Below are 20,187 nucleotides of genomic sequence, written 5' to 3' on the forward strand. Positions count from 1 at the left end.
TACAGCTCACAGGGTCGCAAAGAGCTGGGCACAACTCAGTGACTCTACAGCAGCAACACAGGAAAAGATGCAGATCGAGAAAGGACGTGCAGATCTGTGTCGACTCTTTTTGAAAAGCAGATCAACACTCTCATCATATTCTCAATTTCAAAAAAGGAGGAGACTCCCCTCAAATTTAAGTGAATCACTATCTAAAGTCAAACTCAGACTTTGTTCCTGAACGCCAACCGCAGGCCAGATAAGGAGAAGCACAAACATACAAAGGGAAATGAGTCAGACGGGATGCCTTTCTCCGGCACTTGCCTTCAAGGAACTCGTAGTTTGGTGGGGCAGACCGACAAGCAATCAGTTAATCACAACCCAGAGTGTTAAGAAGTAAAGATGGGGGTGGTGAGGATGTTAACGGAAGCCCGCAAAAGGAACTGGAATCCAAATTTAGGGAGTTGGGGTGGATAAGGGAAATATAAGATACCAAACCTGAGATCTCAGGAATGATTAAGAGACAGTCACAGGAAGGGTGAGGTAGCATGTTTAAGGTGAAGAGATCACAAGACCGGAAATAAGAATGAGCTTGGCACAACAGTATTTCAGAAAACTGAAAATTTTGCTATGCCTCAAACACTGAGGAGGAGACAAGAGATGAGATGAAGTAAGCAGGAGCCAGACCCCAAAGAAATTTGTTAATCTAAGTGAGAAGTCTGAACTTCCTTCTAAGTGCGAGTGCAAAACCTCTACCAGCTTTCAGCAGGAAAGTGACAGGCAGTGCGAAGGGAGACAGGAAAAAACACCCGTTAGTATGCTGTTACCTGAATTATGCGAGAGAAAGACAAGAGCCTCAACCAGGGTGGTGGGGAGGTAGAGGAGCAGATACCCTTGGGTTAAGAGGCAGGAGTCATGGCATTTCCATGTCTTGTCGACCCAATGAGTAAGAACAGGTGAAAGGCTCCTATCAAAGTCAAGTCCACCTAGCAAGGTGGGTGACGGTTTCATCAGAGAGCGGGGAATGGGGGAGTATCCTCTCCGAAGGGAAAGTCTGGAGAGGCTGGGGAAATGAAGATGTCTACTAGCAACTGAGCTTTTGGCCCCAAAGCCTGCGAGAAAAGCCTGGACTGGTGCCACAGATGTCAGAGTCTGACAGGAAGTCTTAGAAGAGGAGAGCATCACCCAGGGAGAAGGCAGAGATGAAGAGGCGAGTGCCCCATGATCGGAAACCCAAGGCCTGGCGACATGGAAAGGAACCCATGGGAGGCGGATGAAACCGGTCAGACAGGAAAAAGCAAGAGAAGCTCTGAGAGGGAAATATTATATTCAAAAAAACTGAACCTGAAAAAATGAACAATGCAATGCTGCTTCAGACTCTACCGAGTACAACTTTACAAAATAATATATATGCTACAAGATTTGAGGAGGAGTCAGTATTGCAATTATCTTCAACAAACTCATAAGCAATGAAAACTGGTAAACAGAGCAAGTATTAAATGTATAATTCTCCATATTTTTAAATTGGGGTATGTAATTATCATAGCAGGAATAAATGTCTAGGACAAGGTCACACAGAGTCATCAATAGAACACCTCACTGGTAACTGTATACAAGTATTAGAACATACGTGGCTGGCATATCACCACCATGCAGATCCTTGTCGAGTGCCTAAAATGGCTGTGCCAGCTGGTATCACCAAACACACGCATCAGGGAATCACTGCATTCCTGCAGCAGCCTCTAAGTCAATAAGGATTGATCCCGGGCGAAGGCTGATGTCTTTATGGAGTTAAAATACATTTCCATGTGTGAATGCCCATTTTGTTATATTACATCATGAAGACATGGCCAAAGCACAAGGTGACCAATTGCCTCATTACAGCAAGTGCAAACAGAAACTGCCATCTGAAACATTATGGAGACATCAGTCAGCCAGGGACAACTGCTGCTGGCTCTCCTGCTTCCTCCCATACGCTACTTTTGTTTCTCTCTACCACTGTTTCCTTTCCTTATTTCCTTTCTTTTTTCTCTCTCCCTTTGTTCTCTTCTAATTTTAGCAACTCCCACCTTAGAAAGCCTGGTGTCTCTTTTTGCTTGCCTACCCTTTATAAATCCACAAAGCCATGCCTCTTACAGAAGACCATTCAGTACCTGTCTAATTTTTATGAATTCATTTTTATCCTTTGCTTAATATAGTGCTACGAATCAGAAATGATACCAAGGGCTGAGCTCTGCACTCTGTAAATCTTACTACTAGAGTCTATTCTACCATCCAATAAAAAATATACTACAGATTAATACAAGGAACACATGAAAATGGAAAAGATACCAACAGCTAGTGTAAACATAAAAAGATCAGGAGAGAAGGTTTAGAATAGGAAATGAGAAAGTTAACGTAAGGAAACAGTAATGATACAGAAGAACAAAACTGTAATGACGATTTTATACAGTTAGGTTATTTTGTTACAAGGTTGTTTTGGCATAAAAGTTCTTTCTTGGAGTCTGGGGACTGTAAGCTAGGTGCTTGGTAACAGATAAAACTAAAAGTATGAATAAGTCACAATTCCAGTTTACCCTGAAATTTATAGTTCTAATTCTTTTAAGAGTGAAGATGATCAATCAGAACCACTAGTCCATGGGGTTGCAAAGAGTCGGACATAACTGAGCAACTGAACCGAACTGAGGAAATTTTTAATATGAAAATCACATCTGGCTTCAAACACTTCCTATTGATCAGTACATGAACAGTAAGGTTCAAACTCAGTCAAGTACTAGTCTGCTAGAAAACAAGCAGTGAGTTAGCAGGCCAAATGACAAAGCACAGAAACACAACTTCTTAAGTAGGGCATATTTTAAACATTGACTGATAAACCCCCATTTTTTTTTTCATTATGTAATTCTTGTCATCAAAAAAAAAAAAAAAAACTATTGTGAAGAGAGAACACAGATACTCCATTCTCAGTATCTCAACTCTTTTGCAAGCTGAATGAGGTGAGCTTTTACAACAGGCAGTACACTATAGCAGTTAAAAGCATGTTCTCTGTAGCTAGAATGTCTAGGTTGGAGTCCTTCCTCTGGGCTTATAGGCTGTAAGACTTGAGAAAAGCTGCTTAATCTTTTTGTGCTGTGGGTTCTTGGGCTGTAAATTGGATAGGGTCGTTGTGAGGATAAGTTAGTATTTCTTAGTGCTAACTACCAAGGTGGCACAAAAACCATTCTGTTGTTCTTAACATCTTTAACTGTTCCTCCAGACTTCAGAGCAATCTAAGATCTACATCCCTACTATTTCTGATTTTTCTTCTCCAGTTTTCTCTTAGCCATATGTCAACACACATCTCATTTTTTCTCCCCTCCCACATCTCATTTATCTGTCCTGTGAACTTGTGTCCCAGGTGGAAAAACAAGGCAGGCAGTGTTGTTTTATTCATTGATGCATGCCCAGAGGGCTTCCCAGGCAGTGCCAGTGGTAAAGAGCCATATTGGTTTGATCCCTGAGCTGGGAAGATCTCCTGGAGAAAAAAACAGCAACCCACTCCACTATTCTTGCCTGGAGAATCCCATGGACAGAGGAGCCTGGCCAGCTACAGTCCACAGTGTCACAAAGAGTTTGACAAGACATGTACATGCCCAGAGCCTAGAAAAGTGACAATCGGATAGAAGATACCCAATAAACACAATAAATCAACTCTAAAACACACATATTCTTACCTTGTATTAACATCTCTGAAATTGGAATGTAATTTAATTATACACGTACAACTCCCAACACTAATTCTTTTTTTAGAGATTATATAAAATATACGACAATGACCTAGATCTGAAAGACTGTATGTTATCAATGAAGAAATTAATGAATGAAACAACTAAAGGGACACATAAACATCAGTTTTACCTAAACAAAATTCCTGTACGCTGAAGAATCGTTCCATGATCATAAGCAGATCATACTAACAAAAGGTTACTTATTGTCTAGATCATTTCACTCGGGCATAAAACCTCCCCAATGATGAGTCACTCGTTATCATTTGCCTAGTTGATCAGTGACAAAATATTCATTAGCTTTCTGAGTGAGTTATTTCTAAATTAAACTAGAACTATTTCTTTGGAAATGACATTGTTGTGAAAGTGGCTGTTGTTTATATTTATTCTTATAAGGAGTGTAAGTACAAACATAATGCTTACAAAATTCTTTAAAAGAATATTTCACGATGACAAGCTTATATATGAAGAGTAGAAGACAAAAGTCTGTACAAATTTTGACAAAAATTAAATTCACTATACCAGGAGAAAGATGAGCAAGAGTGCTCTAGTAAACGAGGGGGAAACGGCAATCACTTGTTTAACAGCACAAAACAGCAATAAAACATACACAATTTTGAGTGTTGACTATTTCTACAGATTATCCACAACTTCCACCATGTCACAAGAGAGGTACATAATCATTCCCTTCCCCTAAATTTAGAAACTAATGTATTAGGTTTAACTTTTCAGTTAATTTAAGAAACTTCACTAATTAAACCAAAATCAGTGTAAGGAGCACTGCCTGAAATAAGAGAAGAAAAGCAACTGCCATGCAAAGTAAACAGAAACTAAGTCCATTAAAAATAACACACCATGGAGGGGTTTTTAGTTATGAGAAGACAGAAGTTCTGATTAACTAGGGAAACACAGAGCTATGGTTGGGGAAAGCACAGTTAAGGGCAGGTTTCAAAGTAAGTTCAGTATCACTTTCAGTTATATTGAGGGTTTTTAAAAAAATGTTAATGCTTTTGATCAATTTGGTGATACTGAAACATCCAATGATTAGGTTTTAGATTAAATGTAGTTAAGTACAGATGGTTAAATTACTGAATCAACCAACTGAGAATAGCATAAGTAACGTACAAATCTCTAAAGTCATATGAAGTTAGCTAAAACTTTAAAGTAAGACTTGCATAAAGAACAAGCTCCAATTTTGTCATATTATATTGATTCAAGTCCACGTGTCTGTTCCCGATTCCCTGAAGCAGCTCTTAAAAAGGCACAGCATATTTAAGGTGTAACTGACAAGTCCATGTTTCCAGTGGCTCTGACTTGAGGAGAAGATCCAGACCATCTGGAAGACTTTACAGAAAAAAGAACATGCTCCAAGTGACCTGAGGAAGCCCTTTAAGGAAATGGGAATATTGACATCAGCTTCCTCAGAAAAATTAAAGTAACTACCCATCATTAAAACAATGAGCAATTCACATAGAATTATATGAAGGCTTCAAAGAATCTTTTGGTGTGATTTAAAATTCTTTGATAATTTTGGAAATAACTTTTTGCTATGACCCCAAAATTTATCACAAGTAGTGGCACGGCATAAGATGCTTCCGGAAAAATTATTTCTCTAGAACTGGCTTTAGACAGATACTCCTTTCTACAGAAAGACATAAAGGATATATACTAATATCCTTTAAACTTTTAATGTTACTAACCACCTATTCTTACTAAAATAAACTGTAACCACCAAACACTCACCTTCATGTATTTGCCTGCAGCTTCCTTTGCAGTGTGTAGAAATGCCATCCTGAAACTCCCTAACCTTAATTTCATGTTTAACATGATCAGTGTATAAAAAAAGGTCATCCTTTGAAAACACTTCAAAGATCATAATGTAATGAAGTTATAATGAATTCTTCTGCTTCTCAAAAAGAAATTTACTACAAATCAAGAATTATGAAACCAAAGACTTCTTTGAACACGGAAATTGAATATAATTCTAAGATTGAAAACTATTTTAATCAAAGGAAATGTCTGCTAAATAAAAAATTGCCATCTAATCTACTCCATTTGCTCTGGTACCTTCTGAACAAATTGCTAAAGTTTTAGGTTTTTTGTTTTTTTTTTTAAAAACAACAACAACAACAACTCAGTCAGCTACAGGCAGTGAAAACTATTTTAAGCTGCCTGGCAAAATGAAGGATAGTGAGCAGGGTTTATTTCTACAGAATCTCCTGGGAACTACCAAGCCTGGTTCTACCCTCCAAAGCTCAAGTGGAAAGACAACTATGCTCTTTAATAAACAAGCAGCAACATGTGTGACAGCACAAAATCCTTCCTCCCACCAACTTAAAATAAATTACTGTGCAATACTATTTTTTGATCTAAAGTTACTTTACACCAATCTGATAGCTGCTGCTGCTGCTGCTAAGTCTCTCTAGTCGTGTCCGACTCTGTGCGACCCCATAGATGGCAGCCCACCAGGCTCTGCCGTCCCTGGGATTCTCCAGGCAAGAACACTGGAGTGGGGTGCCATTTCCTTCTCTAATGCATGAAAGTCAAAAGTGAAAGTGAAGTCGCTTAGTCGTGTCCGACCCTCAGCGATCCCATGGGCTGCAGCCCCCCAGGCTCCTCCATCCATGAGATTTTCCAGGCAAGAGTACTGGAGTGGGGTGCCATTGCCTTCTCCGAATCTGACAGCTAGCCCATCTTAAATGTTAAAAAAGTATGGCATCATCAAACAACAGCTAAGACAATCTAAGCATGCTTCTTTATGAGTCAATCACAGCACTTGCTGAACAAAGTACTAAAAAGGGACGTGATACAGCTCACCTTCATTGGGAGATGTTTTTAACCTGGCGCAGATTCCATAGACGTCTCCATAGCTTTCCTGTATTTTCCGTAATGCGTCTGTGGACCTGAGCTCCATGAGGGCCCGCAGCTCTGCGAGTGTAATTCCAAAGTCTCCATCGTGATTAGCTTCCTTCAAAGAGTTTTTTACTCCACCATATGCAACTGAGTTGTTTGCCATGTCGCCCATTACAGGTATAATTTATTAGGAGGAAAATGTTTCCCAAAAGACTCTATAATTTTCACTTGATATATTTCCAAGATGAAAATCTCTTAAATAGGAAAATCTTTCTTAAACCAAACATTCATTGTATGACTTTGTAAAGGAGCATCAGCAGCATTTCCCAGGGAAGTATCTTGACCTTTGGCCCATGACTAGTTTCTTCCTATCAGTCATGAGAGGTACATATCTGTAAGAAGAAAATATTTAAAGTGAGTAAAATCCATCTGAGAGTGTTATGCATATAAGCATACTTTAAGTGTCATCAGGTCCCTAATCAAAATATATCATTTAACTGCAAAAATAACAGTCTTGCACCCCTTAAAACGTTTTGCATGATAAAAGTTCAAAGTATAACTTCTAAATAAAACTGTGTATCAAGAGACATGATATTTCACCATTATTAAATAAAACTGTATTTCACATGACCAATCGAGATTATTAATAGTTATCATTAAGCACATGTTACAAGCAATACGTTAGCGGCTTTAAATTCATTCTCTCACTTAATCATCACAATTTAATCCTATGAGGTGTTATTACTCCTTACTCTACTGAGAAGAATAGGCCTCAGATAAATTGAGGAGTTTCTACACAGCCAACAAATGCCTGACATGAATGACGTAGGATGCCTCTAAGCCCATGTTCCTTCAAATAGACACTATCCTCTCTCTCCAAACCTTTCATATGGAAGAGTGCCTGAAAAGGCAAAAAGCACCAGGAACCTTCTCACATGCTTTCCTGCAGTTCTCCTTGGCCACTCTGTGCCGCCAGCACCTCTTGGCTTCCTAAAACTATCTTTCACCTGTTTCACATTTTTCAACTGGTTTCTGTCACATGTTGCCAGCTCAGGTCCTCACTATCTTTAGAGCTATCTAAAGAAATCCTCTACCCCTTAGCCACTCTTCACTGTTACTCTATTTTCTTTGCTGGCCCTTAGTATTACCTGAAATTATCTTGTTCACTTATTTACTTATTTGTTGTCTCCCTCCACCCACAACATTAGTTCCGAAGGCTGGGCACGGGTTGGTCCATTTTTATATCCTGAGAACCTAGAACTGTGCCGGACCCATGGTAGACATTCAGTAAGCACTTCAAGAGTGAATGAATACATTACTGTAATTTTCTTCACAACAACCGGTTGGCTGAATGGGCAAATGTGGAACCCATAGATAGACGGCCCACATGAGCATCTGCAGATTTTGGTATTGGGAGGTTGGGGGGCCGTTTTGGCCTAAAACCAATCTCCTGCCAACACCAAGAGACAAATGTGCTTTCAAGTTCTCCTCTTACTCTAAACCAACTAAAAACGAGCTCTCAACTTTTCCTTCTCAATATATGTCCTTTTAAACTAGGACCACAAAGTTAACACGCCTGACAATGGATTCACTTTATTCCTTAATTGGAAAGCTCCTTCCCAACTATCATTATCTTAATCATGTGGGCTTCAGCTCTTAAATCATCTTTGACTCTGTCCACCTTAGCTTCGGTGAGTTAACTGAACTCAGTTAATCGTTCCTTTGAAAAGCCTCTTCTGTACATCCCCTGTTCTCCTCCATCTTCAAGTGTCCTACACAGATTACAATCACTACCCTCTAGTTTCTTTCTCATTCCATTATCTCCTATAACCAATCCCGTCTACATTTTGAGGCTCTATTTAGTCTTTTAAATAACCACCGTGCCACTCTATCTAAACCTATAGGATGAAAATACAGTCTTAATGTTAATATCTGTTGGGCATTCAAGACTAAGCTCAATTTTACCTACCCAGTTTCTTCTGCTCCCCAGAATGCCCCATATTTAGGTAAGTAAGCGTTAGTCGCTCAGTCGTGTCCAGGTCTTTGTGACCCCATGGACAGTAGCCCACCAGGCTCCTCTGTCCACGAGATTTTCCAGGCAAGGATACTGGAGTGGGTAGTCACTTCCTTCTCCAGGGGATCTTCCCGACCCAGGGATCTAACCTGGGTCTCCTGCAGTGCAGGCAGATTCTTTACCAACTGAGCTACAAGGGAAGCCCATATTTAATAAATGTTTAATGACTGGGCTTCCCTTGTGGCTCAGCTGGTAAAGAATCCACCTGCAATGCAGGGAACTAGGGTTCGATCCCTGGGTCGGGAAGATCCCCTGGAGTAGGAAAAGGTGACCCACTCCAGTGTTCTGGCCTGTATAGTCCATGGCGTCGCGCAGAGTTGGACACGACTGAGTGACTTTCACTATCACTAATGATGAGGAACTAGAAAAGATTACTTGCAAGTGCAATTAGTCTTCAGCAATGGAACTGTTACAGGGATGTCTGCAAAATCGTGGTATGTGTTTCTCCCAGTTCAGTATCCATCAGAACTGGCTAGAGGACTTGTTAAACTACAGACTGCCACCCCACTTCCAGAGTTTCAGCCTGGCTAAGGCGGGCGCCACAATTTCTGTTTCTAACAAACTATCAGGGGACATCAACACTACTAGGTCGGAGAGCACAACGTGAGGGCCCCTGGACAGGAGAGTGGATGAAGGTGCTGACTCTTTACCCGCTGCTTAAAGACACCTGGGGAAGGAAAAGTTCGCTGGCCTTGGCTTAAATTTACAAGGATGTGACAGTTATGAATTCTGTAAGACATTTTCTTTCTTTGCCTGCTTCCACCCACTTCACAAATCCTTATGCTTGCCCAATTATTACTAATTTTACTCATCCCCTAGGCAAAGTGGGTTCATACTCACACATCAATTATTATAACAACTCAACTTCAAAAGCTGGAGAGGGTGGTTAGTTTTACGATCTCTGTGTTTTCCTACCTAAAATTTCTTGGCATCTGAACACCACACCAATCCTAGAGTAAATCATTATTATTTAAGAAATAAAACAATTAAGATTCATCAGTTTGTGTGTTGGAAGCATGTATGTCACCATTCCTCCGGTTTCCAGAAAGAGAAATTTTCCTCAACAAGTTCTGGCCTCCTACCCATCTATCACCATCAAGCTGAAATGAACTGCTTGACTGATTTTCAGAGAACAAGGAGCTTCCTCACCTCCTTGCCTTCTTTGTAAACAACATGTCTGTAAGACTCCCGCCATCTGGTCTGAATAAGTAGGGGCAGACCCCCAGGTAAAAAATCGTATCATCCTTCAAAATGCCTGGGGTGGAGGTAAGTAACTGTTAGTTCTGGGTTCAATACTAGAATCTCAGTTATCACACAAAACCTAAGTCATTCATTTCAGCTTTTGTCAGTAATAAAAGTAGTATTTTTATTCCTACATGCCAATATTTGCCTTTTCTCTTGACAGAATTCACGCTGGAGAGAAGGGTATTATTTACTGGGTGGCCCTTAAATTTCTCAACAATAAGGATACATAACAGAGCTAGAATCAAACCTCTATTTGCAAATCAAAAGTCATGTTTCTTATACTATCTGTCTCTGCTTTAAGTCTTCATCTTTATCAGGCTAAAATGGAAATGTTTGCAGGTTAAACAGTCAAACAGCAGCAAATGTACCAATTTATATGATAAAACGAGAATTCAATAGACATTAGAGTGGTATTTGTTATCTGCTACCTCTGCCCTTCCCCAGCTCTCAATGGTCCATCCCCATATCCAGATACTGCCCTGACCATAAGGATGATGGGTTCGGTCACATGCATGTGACTTGACAAAGGCCAACAGGTGGCAACAGGGCTTCTACTGTGACTCTGGAATAGACTTGTTTCTTCTTACTGAACTTAAAACTGAGATGTGGAAAGCCTCTGAGAACACGTCTAAAAGGAAGGGATGATCATTTGGGCGCTTGTGTCAACCAACACCTAAAGTCTGTCCTAACCGTGATCTTTTCGTTATTTGTCAATAAACTCCTTTTGGAGGTTTTTCTATCACTTTGCAACTCGCAGGGCTTTGGTAAATACATGATCACCACGTTCAGTTCCCCCTACTGTGTAAAGAAAGAGAAGTCCAGAGAAAACTATCAAATGCAAGTGAACCACTTTCCCAAAGTGGACTATCTGAACTACTAATTAACCCACGAATGATAAACTGAACTGTTGTCTATTTCTAGATTGTCCATAACCTCTTCTATTTTCTTCTCTTCCCTACTATTATTCACTCTTCTAGTCACCTAACTAGTAAACTGACAAAAATGCCAAGGACAACAAAAAAGCTTTGCTCTTTATTGTTAGCTACACCATGACAATCAAGAGAGAGATACACTATTTAGAACTGAGATACAACAGAAAGGAGAACATTTCCTTTGCTTTTCATTGTTCATGAAGAGATTCTGATCTTCCATTTGAAAAGTTTAAGAAGAAATCTTGGAAGCTGAGGCTCCACAAGAGGGGGGTTTTAAAGAAAACACCTATCTCCATACATAATTTATCCCAGAATCCCTAGATGATGTCTCTGATCCAAGCACTGTTGGTAATCTTTGAGTTATTACATAAAAAGACAGATGGTTTAAGACTAAAGTTGGGCAAAAATAGCTACAGTCTTCAAAAAGAATGAGATGGATTCCAACTGACACATAAGCTTTACTGTGAATGGGCAGGCAGGACCCCAAAAGAAAACGAAAGGATGACTATGAAGTCTTAGCACTGAGAGAAGCTCATAAAGAGACAGTTTTGTTAATGTTACAAATCAATGCTTTCTTTCACAAGGTCACCTGACTCTGGATCACAGAATGGCTGTATGGTATTATTTAGACTCAACAATGATGAGGACAACAAAAATACCACACATTAAAAAAACTAAAAGAAATAGCTGGACAGCTAAATAAATTTGGTGATGAAATATGGAGCTGGATGAAACACTGAACTCTAAAAGTGATTATTAATATTATACAGTAACATGATGATTCCTGCAGGCAAGAAAACATATGCTACTATAACTAAGTGTACTAGCATAAGAGGAACAACCTGAAAGGTGTTATTTAATGCATTATTGGGTTCCAAATGCCCAACTGTTCTAAACTTCTATTAGTGATGTGAAAACACAGAAGTTATATTTCTCCAATCTACAGATGACTTGAAGCTAGGTAACTCAGCGAGTTTATCAGATGACAGAATTAGAATCTGGAAAGACAGGTGGGAATGGGACGTTAACTATAATCAGTACAAAGGTATGATCTCTTACATTTAATTTCAAAAACATAACTGTACAAATATGACATACAAGAAACCCAACTGTATACATTCAAAGACAGAGGTTCAGTTTACTCAAAGCATTGGCTTGATGTTAATTAACATGATGTAAGTGCTTTCCCCTCCCATTCCCAAGCTGTCTTAGGCAGCAATGACAGGAGTATTAAAAACTAACAAAGGGAGTTAACAAATCCTTTCTACTTTGCCTTGCACGTACACACTTATAATGTTACAGGATCATACAATACAGACACAACATAACACACCTCCCTAAATGTGTGACTATACATAAAACAATGTGAACTTAGCCTGGCACACAGTAAATTGTAAATGCATGTGAGCTATTTTTATTGTTGGGCTTTCCTGGTGACTGAGTGGTAAAGAATCTGCCTGCCAATGCACGAGATGCAGTTCAACCCCTGGGTTAGAAGAATCCCTTGGAGAAGGAAATGGTAACCCACTCCAGTATTCTTGCCTGAGAAATCCCACAGACAGAGGACCCTGGCGGGCTACTGTCCATACAGCCACAAAAGGGTTGGCCATGACTTAGCAACTAAACAACAACAAACAAATTTTTATTGTTAAGATTTCTAAACCTAAATAAACAGATAATTCTGATGATAAGTCTAATATAGGTGAGGCTCTGCTATACAGATAAAGCATATGATGACTGAATACATCAAAAAGACTAATGAACAAAAGAGGGGCACCAACTTTTATGTGTATTATGGACAACAGGCCAACTAGATTTTGCATTGGTCAGGTACGAATTACATGAGATGCATGGTGTAAAAACTAATAAAGAGAATGTTGAAGACATCAGAAAACCAGTCCATTACAGTTGTGGAAAGAATCTAGTCTAGGAGAGGACTATCTCAAGATGGCTATTTTCAAACATTTGAAATTTTTAAAAAACTTTCACTGAAGTATTGCTGATTTACAGTGTTAATTTCTGCTATATAGCAAAGGAATCAGTTACATATATATTCTTTTTCATATTCATTTCCATTCTGTTTTATCCCAGGATACTGAATAAAGTTCCCTGTCCTACACAGTAGGACCTTGTTGCTTATCCATCCTGCATGTAGTAGTTTACATCTGCTAATCCCGGACTCAGAATCCTCTCTCTCCCTCTCCACTCTTCCACTTGTGTGTAGGCAACCGCAAGTCTGTTTGCTATGTCTGTGAGTCTATCGGTTTCACAGATGTGTTCATTTGTGTTGAACTGTAGATTTCTCATATAAGGACAGCATAAAACATTTGAAAATTTACAGTGTAGAACAGTGACTAGATGTATTCTGTAGTGGAGGGCACAACTAGTATGAAATGAAAGAAAGTTACAGAGAGGTAGATTTTTGGCAGAGGCAGCACGTATTAGTAACAAGTTATCCCATATTGGAACGGATCTGTAACAGTTATTAATTCTTTGTCAACTTGACTGGATCCCATGGTGCTCAGGTATTTGGCCAAACATTTATGGGTATGCCTACAAGGGTGTTTCTGGATGAGATGAGCACGTCAATGAGTAGACTAAGTGAAGCAGACTTAGTGAAAAAAGACTCTCTTTTATGTAGGTGGGCATCATCCAATCCAGTGAGCGCTCACACAAAACAAAAAATGGTAAATCGTACCCCACTCCCTGCCTGACTGTCCAGTCTTTGGCCCTCAGGCTGGCAATTACCCATCGACTTCCTTGGCTCTCAGGCCTTCAAACTGAATGAAACCACAAGCTTCCCTGAGTCTTTACTTTGTAGATGGCAGATTGTGGGACTTCTCAGTCACTGTAACTGCCTGAGCAAATTCCTCCTGATAAATCACTATAGATGATAAATCACTATACAGATAGATTTCCCATTGGTTCTTTCTTTTCTCTGGAGAGGGAGAACTCTGACCAATAAAGGGTCCTTTGGTGAGTTAGACTCTCTACCCTTGGAGTTGATGAAGCTATACTGAAAGAATGTATGGAGGACAGTTTAAAACTTCAAGACAGCCCATGCTGTTCTGGTGATGACCAAAGTCCTAAAGGGCTTCCCTGGTGGCTCACTCAGTCAAGAATCCGCCTGCAATGCGGGAAACCTGGGTTTGATCTCTGGGTTGGGAAGATCCCCTGGACGAGGGCATGGCAACCCACTCCAGTATTCTTGCCTGGAGAATCCCCATGGATAAAGGAGCCCGGCAGGCTATACAGTCCACGAGGTCGCCAAGAGTTGGACATGGCTGAGTGACTACACACACACACACTAGTCTTGAAAGTCCATCCCTGTTTTAAAAAATAACACCATCAGTCCTGATGCAGTTAAGTAGCTTTATACATGTACACAACTTCTATTCAGCTCCATTCCCGTGATCCTAAACTGCTTAGCTTTTAAAAATCAAGGTTCCTTTTAGTCAAGATTAGGTCAAAGACAACATAACCCAGATGAGAAAACTTATTTTTGTATACAGTGTATGAAACATAACATCCAATTTGAAGATCTGCTAATTGTGGTCATCAGCTTAGGAAAGACATTTCATTAATTTCAGCTTTAGATTTATGCAAACTGGTTATAAATCAAATTTGTTAGAAACCAATCTTTTCATTTAAACTTTCATTAATCTCTTAATGTGTCCTTCAAGTCAACTAAAGATTCCCAAGTAATTTTGATTTTTCCAAATCACTCCCAACTCAGGATGAAATTCCAAAACTAACAGAAAAAGTTACAGTCCTAAATCTTAGTCTTTAATTTTTTAATGCTTACAAATTCTGTAATTAATTCAGTGATTAAGTTACTTCTGATTTCATATATTCTTTCCCAAGAAAATGCCAACATTTCTCTTAAGGTATCTACACTGAAATAACTCAATGTCTTCAAATTTTCATTCATATACCAAAGTAACTTAAGTGTTAGGTCAAATTTCTATTTACTAGATCTATCACATATCTCAGTAAACATGAAAGTAAAGGAAAAAAAAAAGTATTTACAAAGATTCTTAGTCCATGACTCCTTCTGAAGAAGTGAAGTGAAGTCGCTCAGTTGTGTCCAACTCTTTGCGATCCCATGGACTGCAGTCTACCAGGCTTCTCTGTCCATGGGATTTTCCAGGCAAGAGTACTGGAGTGGGTTGCCATTTCCTTCTCCAGGGGATCTTCCTGACCCAGGGATTGAACCCAGGTCTCCTGCATTGCAGGCAGATGCTTTACCCTCTAAGCCACCAGGGAAGCCACGACTCCTTCTATAGGAACACAAATTATGGATCTGGGGTTTGGCGGGGGGCCCTCTAAAGATAAAGACAGCTTATTTTCATTCAGTTCAGTTGCTCAGTCGTGTCTGACTCTTTGCGACCCCATGAATCGCAGCATGCCAGGCCTCCCTGTCCATCACCAACTCCTGGAGTTCACTCAGACTCACGTCCATCGAGTCGGTGATGCCACCCGGCCATCTCATCCTCTGTCATCCCCTTTTCCTCCTGCCCCCAATCCCTCTCAGCATCAGAGTCTTTTCCAATGAGTCAACTCTTCGCATGAGGTGGCCAAAGTACTGGAGTTTCAGCTTTAGCATCATTCCTTCCAAAGAACACCCAGGACTCATCTCCTTTAGGATGGATTGGTTGGACCTCCTTGCAGTCCATGGGACTCTCAAGAGTCTCCTCCAACACCGCAGTTTAAAAGCATCAATTCTTCAGTGCTCAGCTTTCTTCACAGTCCAACTCTCACATCCATACATGACTACTGGAAAAACCACAGAAGTCCAAATTCTGCCCCCTCTCCCCTAGAGTGGAAAGTACCTAAAATCTCTGATTACTTATCTCAGACTTCCATCTGTTACTCTGTAGTCTCCTTCACACAAACACAGTTCAGGTATTGGAGAGACTGGAGTAAAGTTTATATGAAGATCTGTGGCCTCCCCTGTGATTTCCCCACTAGATTTATTGCTACTTTAACAGCCCTAACCTCTATCCTCTGTTTGAGCAGACCAATATCACTGCAGCTTTCTGCCTGACATATGGCCCTCCTATGCAGCAAAGACTGGGATTTGCTTTTAGACTAAAAGCCATGGGAATGTGAATTTCGCTTCCTTTATTTCCTTCTATCAAACGTTGAACCCTCTCCCTTTTCTTCCTGCTCTCCTTGGCCTTCCTGGGCCTTGTGTGGTTGGCAGAATAGTCCCCTTAAAATGTCCATGTTCTAATTACTGGAACCTGAAATATAGGAAAGGCAATTTAAGGATACACATGGGATTAAAGTTACTGATCAGTTGAGATTACTGAGATGGGAAGATTTTCCTGATAGGCCCAGTGTATGTACAGAAGTCCTTTTAAGCGGAAGAAGCAGGGAGAGGAATCATAACCAGAGGGATAGCATCTTTCGAAACACTTAAGCAGATACTACTGGCTTTGAAGATACAACAAAGTCACAAGTCAAAAATGTGGCCAACTTCTAGCAGCTGAAAAAGTAAGGAAATGGATTCCCCCAAGCGCCTGGAAGGAACACAGCCCCCCAGGAACTTGATTTTACCCCAGTGAGATCTAGTTCATACTTTTGACTTTCAAATGTATGAGAAAAACGTTTCCTAATACTTTAAACAATATTTTACATTGTTTATAATTATTGACTCTTTGAGAATTAGTGCTACAAAAGCAACTCTGCCAGAAGCATAAACTTGAGGCTTTACATGTATTATTTCATGTAAATATTTATGAATTCTTATTTTCAAAGAATCTCTAATATTATTCAAAATCATATAATTCGTGAAATATTAGCAGAGGTTCTATCTTCTATCCTTGTATACATTAGCTTACTTAAGAAAGTGAATTCAGTGCTTGTACACTGTTGAAAATGCCACAAGACTTCTAGTCAGAAGTTCCACTGTCTTCTAACTCTCTTAGCTCACTCTTCTTTATAATTTGTTGTGAGCACACAAGATAACTGAATGTGAATGTTTTTCAAAGAACTGCAGAGATGTAAGGCATAATTGATAAATGTGTGTCCCATGAGTTAGATAACAAAGCATTGTGTGAAGAAATTAAAAAAAAAATAGAATTAATTTTAACTGAAATAAAGACATCATGGATATTTCATAGTGTAAAATATGGTTTTTCACTTTTCAATTTTAAATCCCAAGCAAAGGCCAAGGATGTCTAACTAGACAGCAAACAGGAATATTTACCAATCCTAAAATATCAATGCTGCTAACCTGGGAACAACACTATAATTTCTTGAACAATGAAATGAAAGTGAAAGTCACTCAGTTGTGTTGGACTCTGCGACCCCATGGACTATACAGTCCATGGAATTCTCCTGGCCAGAATACTAGAGTGAGTAGCCTTTCCCTTATCCAGGGGATCTTCCCAACCCAGGGATTGAAACCAGGTCTCCCACATTGCAAGAGGATTCTTTACCAGCTGAGCCACGAGGGAAGCCCAGGAATACAGGAGGGGTAGCCTATCTCTTCTCCAGCGGATCTTCCCGACCCAGGAATCAAACCAGGGTCTCCTGCATTGCAGGCAGATTCTTTACCAGATGAGATATCTGGGAAGCCCTTTGGAACCACAGAGCTACATAAATCACTTACGTCCCTCTGCTCACCTAGCTTTCCCCTTAAGTTTTCTATATCTTTATATGCATTTTATCATTCTTGACTTATGCTCATGGCCAACATCACTGCCAAATTTTTCTAACTAGATCACTGGAACACACGTTCCTTAGAAAGAAAATTACCTTTTACATTACACTACACTGAACTACACTAGTATGTATATACACTAGTAAATATATATCTAGCTGTGTGTGTGTGCGTATGTATATATATATGTGTGTGTGTGTGTGTGTATTTGCAGAAAGATGTTGAATTAGATATAGATGTACATATATTCTATATATATACATTTACTTATACATCTGTAAATGTATACTATAATATTCTGTGGAGAGAGTCTATAATAATGTACGTATATGCAATTTGTATATATATTATATAAATATATATTCTGTACATATATTTTATACATATACTATATATATACTAGAAGAGAAGTGAAGGCAAAGGAGAAAGGGAAAAATATACTCAACTGAAGGCAGAGATCCAGAGAATAGCAAGGAGAGATAAGAAAGCCTTAAGTGAACAATGCAAAGAAATAGAGGAAAACAATAGAATGGGAAAGACTAGTGATCTCTTCAAGAAAATTTTCATTCACTTAATGATAAAAATTGTTTAGGTTTCTAAATCAATATACCAACAGTGAACAAAATTTAAAAAGCCGGTATTCTCCTAAAAAAATTATTACATAACAAAGAATCAGAATTTAACAACTGAAAGGCATGTTGAAGATCAAATCCGATAGTTCATTTTATAGCAATGAAACCAAATACTCATCATCATCTACTGCCAAAAAGAACGAAAGAAAGCAAGCATTAAATGCTCACAAAAACCATTAAAAGAAGGGTAAAAAGATCGAAATTTAAAACATGGGATAAATCATAACAACATATAAGTTCTATGGAGGCTACTATCGAGAAAATAGCTGGTGGTGTGCCTCAAATGGGTGCTACTACCTCAGCTGTCACACACCGTTTGATTGACCAAAGTTTTTGACTGCAGCATTTCAAAAAAGAAGACTCAAGTTATCTCCATTTTCATTTTTTTCTTTAAAAACATAAAAATTGACTCAAATTCCTTTATAGACAGGTAGCTATGAGAAGAGGGACAGTATTTTTATTGCTGTTTCTCACTGTGGCTCCTATTGGCATTTTATTAACTGTAAGCACTATTTCATAAATTCAGAAATCCAGCCTCACCCAGCCCCTCCCTGCCTCACCCCATCAGATACTAGCAGTAACTCTCAGCCAGGGTGAGCAACCTGAAACTCCCCACCTTAAATGTTCCCTAAGGGAGGAAGACTGTATACCTATGATTAAACTTAAGAGGAAATGGCAATCCATTCCAGTACTCTTGCCTGAAAAAACCCATGGACAGAGGAGCCTGGCAGGCTACAGAGCATGGCAAAGTGTTGGACACAACTGAGTGACTAAGCATCCTTTCTACATACTGAACATTTATTTATCTTTGATCTTCATAGCTTAAACAAAATACTACCCTCTTTCAAGTTCCTTATATAGTCACCTTCTACAGAAAAAAAAATTATACCTGACTCATATCCTAAAATGAAGTTTTTAAAAACTTAAAACAATTTTAATAAGAAATGATAAAAATTTACTGTAAATTGCTGAACAGGTTAAGTACTTATTGTAATATATGACTGTAATGGAGGAAAGAGCAGATGATATAATATCATACATACGAAGGAACAGACATCACAAGACCATGAGTGGCGGGAAGTTTCTTTTACAGGATTTTGTTATATTCAAATTATTCCATTAAAACACTGTGAAGAACCAAGGGACTGTTTGCTTTTAATATTACTCTGAACTGACTTTAATCACATTTTAAGGGGCTTAAAGAAAACATACACACTTGCACAAAATATTAAGCTTGTTTAGAAAAGCAATTTACCTCAGGTGTGTAAAGAATGGTACGCATATACAAGATAAAATCCACCCAACAGGATTTGCTTCATGAGAACAGACAAGCAGAAAATAAGCACTATCTACAAGGCCTGATTTATAAGTTCCCCAAAATTCATGCATATCATGGCTGTGTCTGTGTTGAGAAAAAAACTAGCCCTACTCCTCTCAGCACGTTACTTATCCACCAGAGTCTTTGAGAGACAGACTAAATACAATACTTGGAAGGGCAAGTTACAGATGCTGCCAGTGATAAATTCAGCATGACCGCTTTAGCAAATCTCTCAGTGTGGGAAGCAAGTAGATTAGAATAGTGGAGGCGCTAATTTGTTCTTCTAGTACAGCTTTTAAACACGGCTGCAATGATTTGTTTACCACTCTGTCTTCCCCAATGATCTGTGAACTCAAGGCAGGATTTGTGCCATTTAGTTTTAACCCCCAGCACTCTCAGGAATATAGTAGGTGCTCAATGTTTACTGAATAGAGAAATCTATTTGAAAAGTAATCAATGCCAATTCAAACAGCAGAGCAAAACAAAACCTTCTAAACTTCTGTTTAAAATAATATGCTAGGTGTTTAGTTTGTTAAGAGAAAGTCTTAAGATTCAAAGAGTTTTCAAACTAGTTTGGTATGCATATACACAAACTTTCCTTTAAATGCTTTCAGACAATGTAAGTTAAGATTTCCAAGTAAATTATAAGAATGCTACAAGACAGTGGTTCTTAACCAGGTGCTAGACTCTATGCCAAGTAATAATGCCGAGTTTCAATACTTC

At 39.1% G+C, this 20,187-nt stretch overlaps 1 protein-coding gene across 6 annotated transcripts in view; it reads right to left on the bottom strand.

Annotated features, from left to right (window-relative positions):
* Positions 1 to 20,187, bottom strand: part of ATP2B1 (ATPase plasma membrane Ca2+ transporting 1) — a 133,388-nt gene that overhangs the window by 64,104 nt on the left and 49,097 nt on the right. For 5 of the 6 annotated variants that reach the window (XM_061415718.1, XM_061415715.1, XM_061415720.1 and 2 more), the window contains exon 2: positions 6,558 to 6,985. In XM_061415718.1, coding sequence (XP_061271702.1) covers positions 6,558 to 6,765 — 208 coding nt within the window. In that variant the 5' untranslated portion in view covers positions 6,766 to 6,985. Of the gene's footprint in view, positions 1 to 6,557; positions 6,986 to 9,816; positions 15,267 to 20,187 lie in introns of those variants that run through there. The other variant, XM_061415717.1, reaches the window with a different exon arrangement.

Source organism: Bos javanicus, chromosome 5, assembly GCF_032452875.1.
Source record: "Bos javanicus breed banteng chromosome 5, ARS-OSU_banteng_1.0, whole genome shotgun sequence".
NCBI classification, from domain to species: domain Eukaryota; kingdom Metazoa; phylum Chordata; class Mammalia; order Artiodactyla; family Bovidae; genus Bos; species Bos javanicus.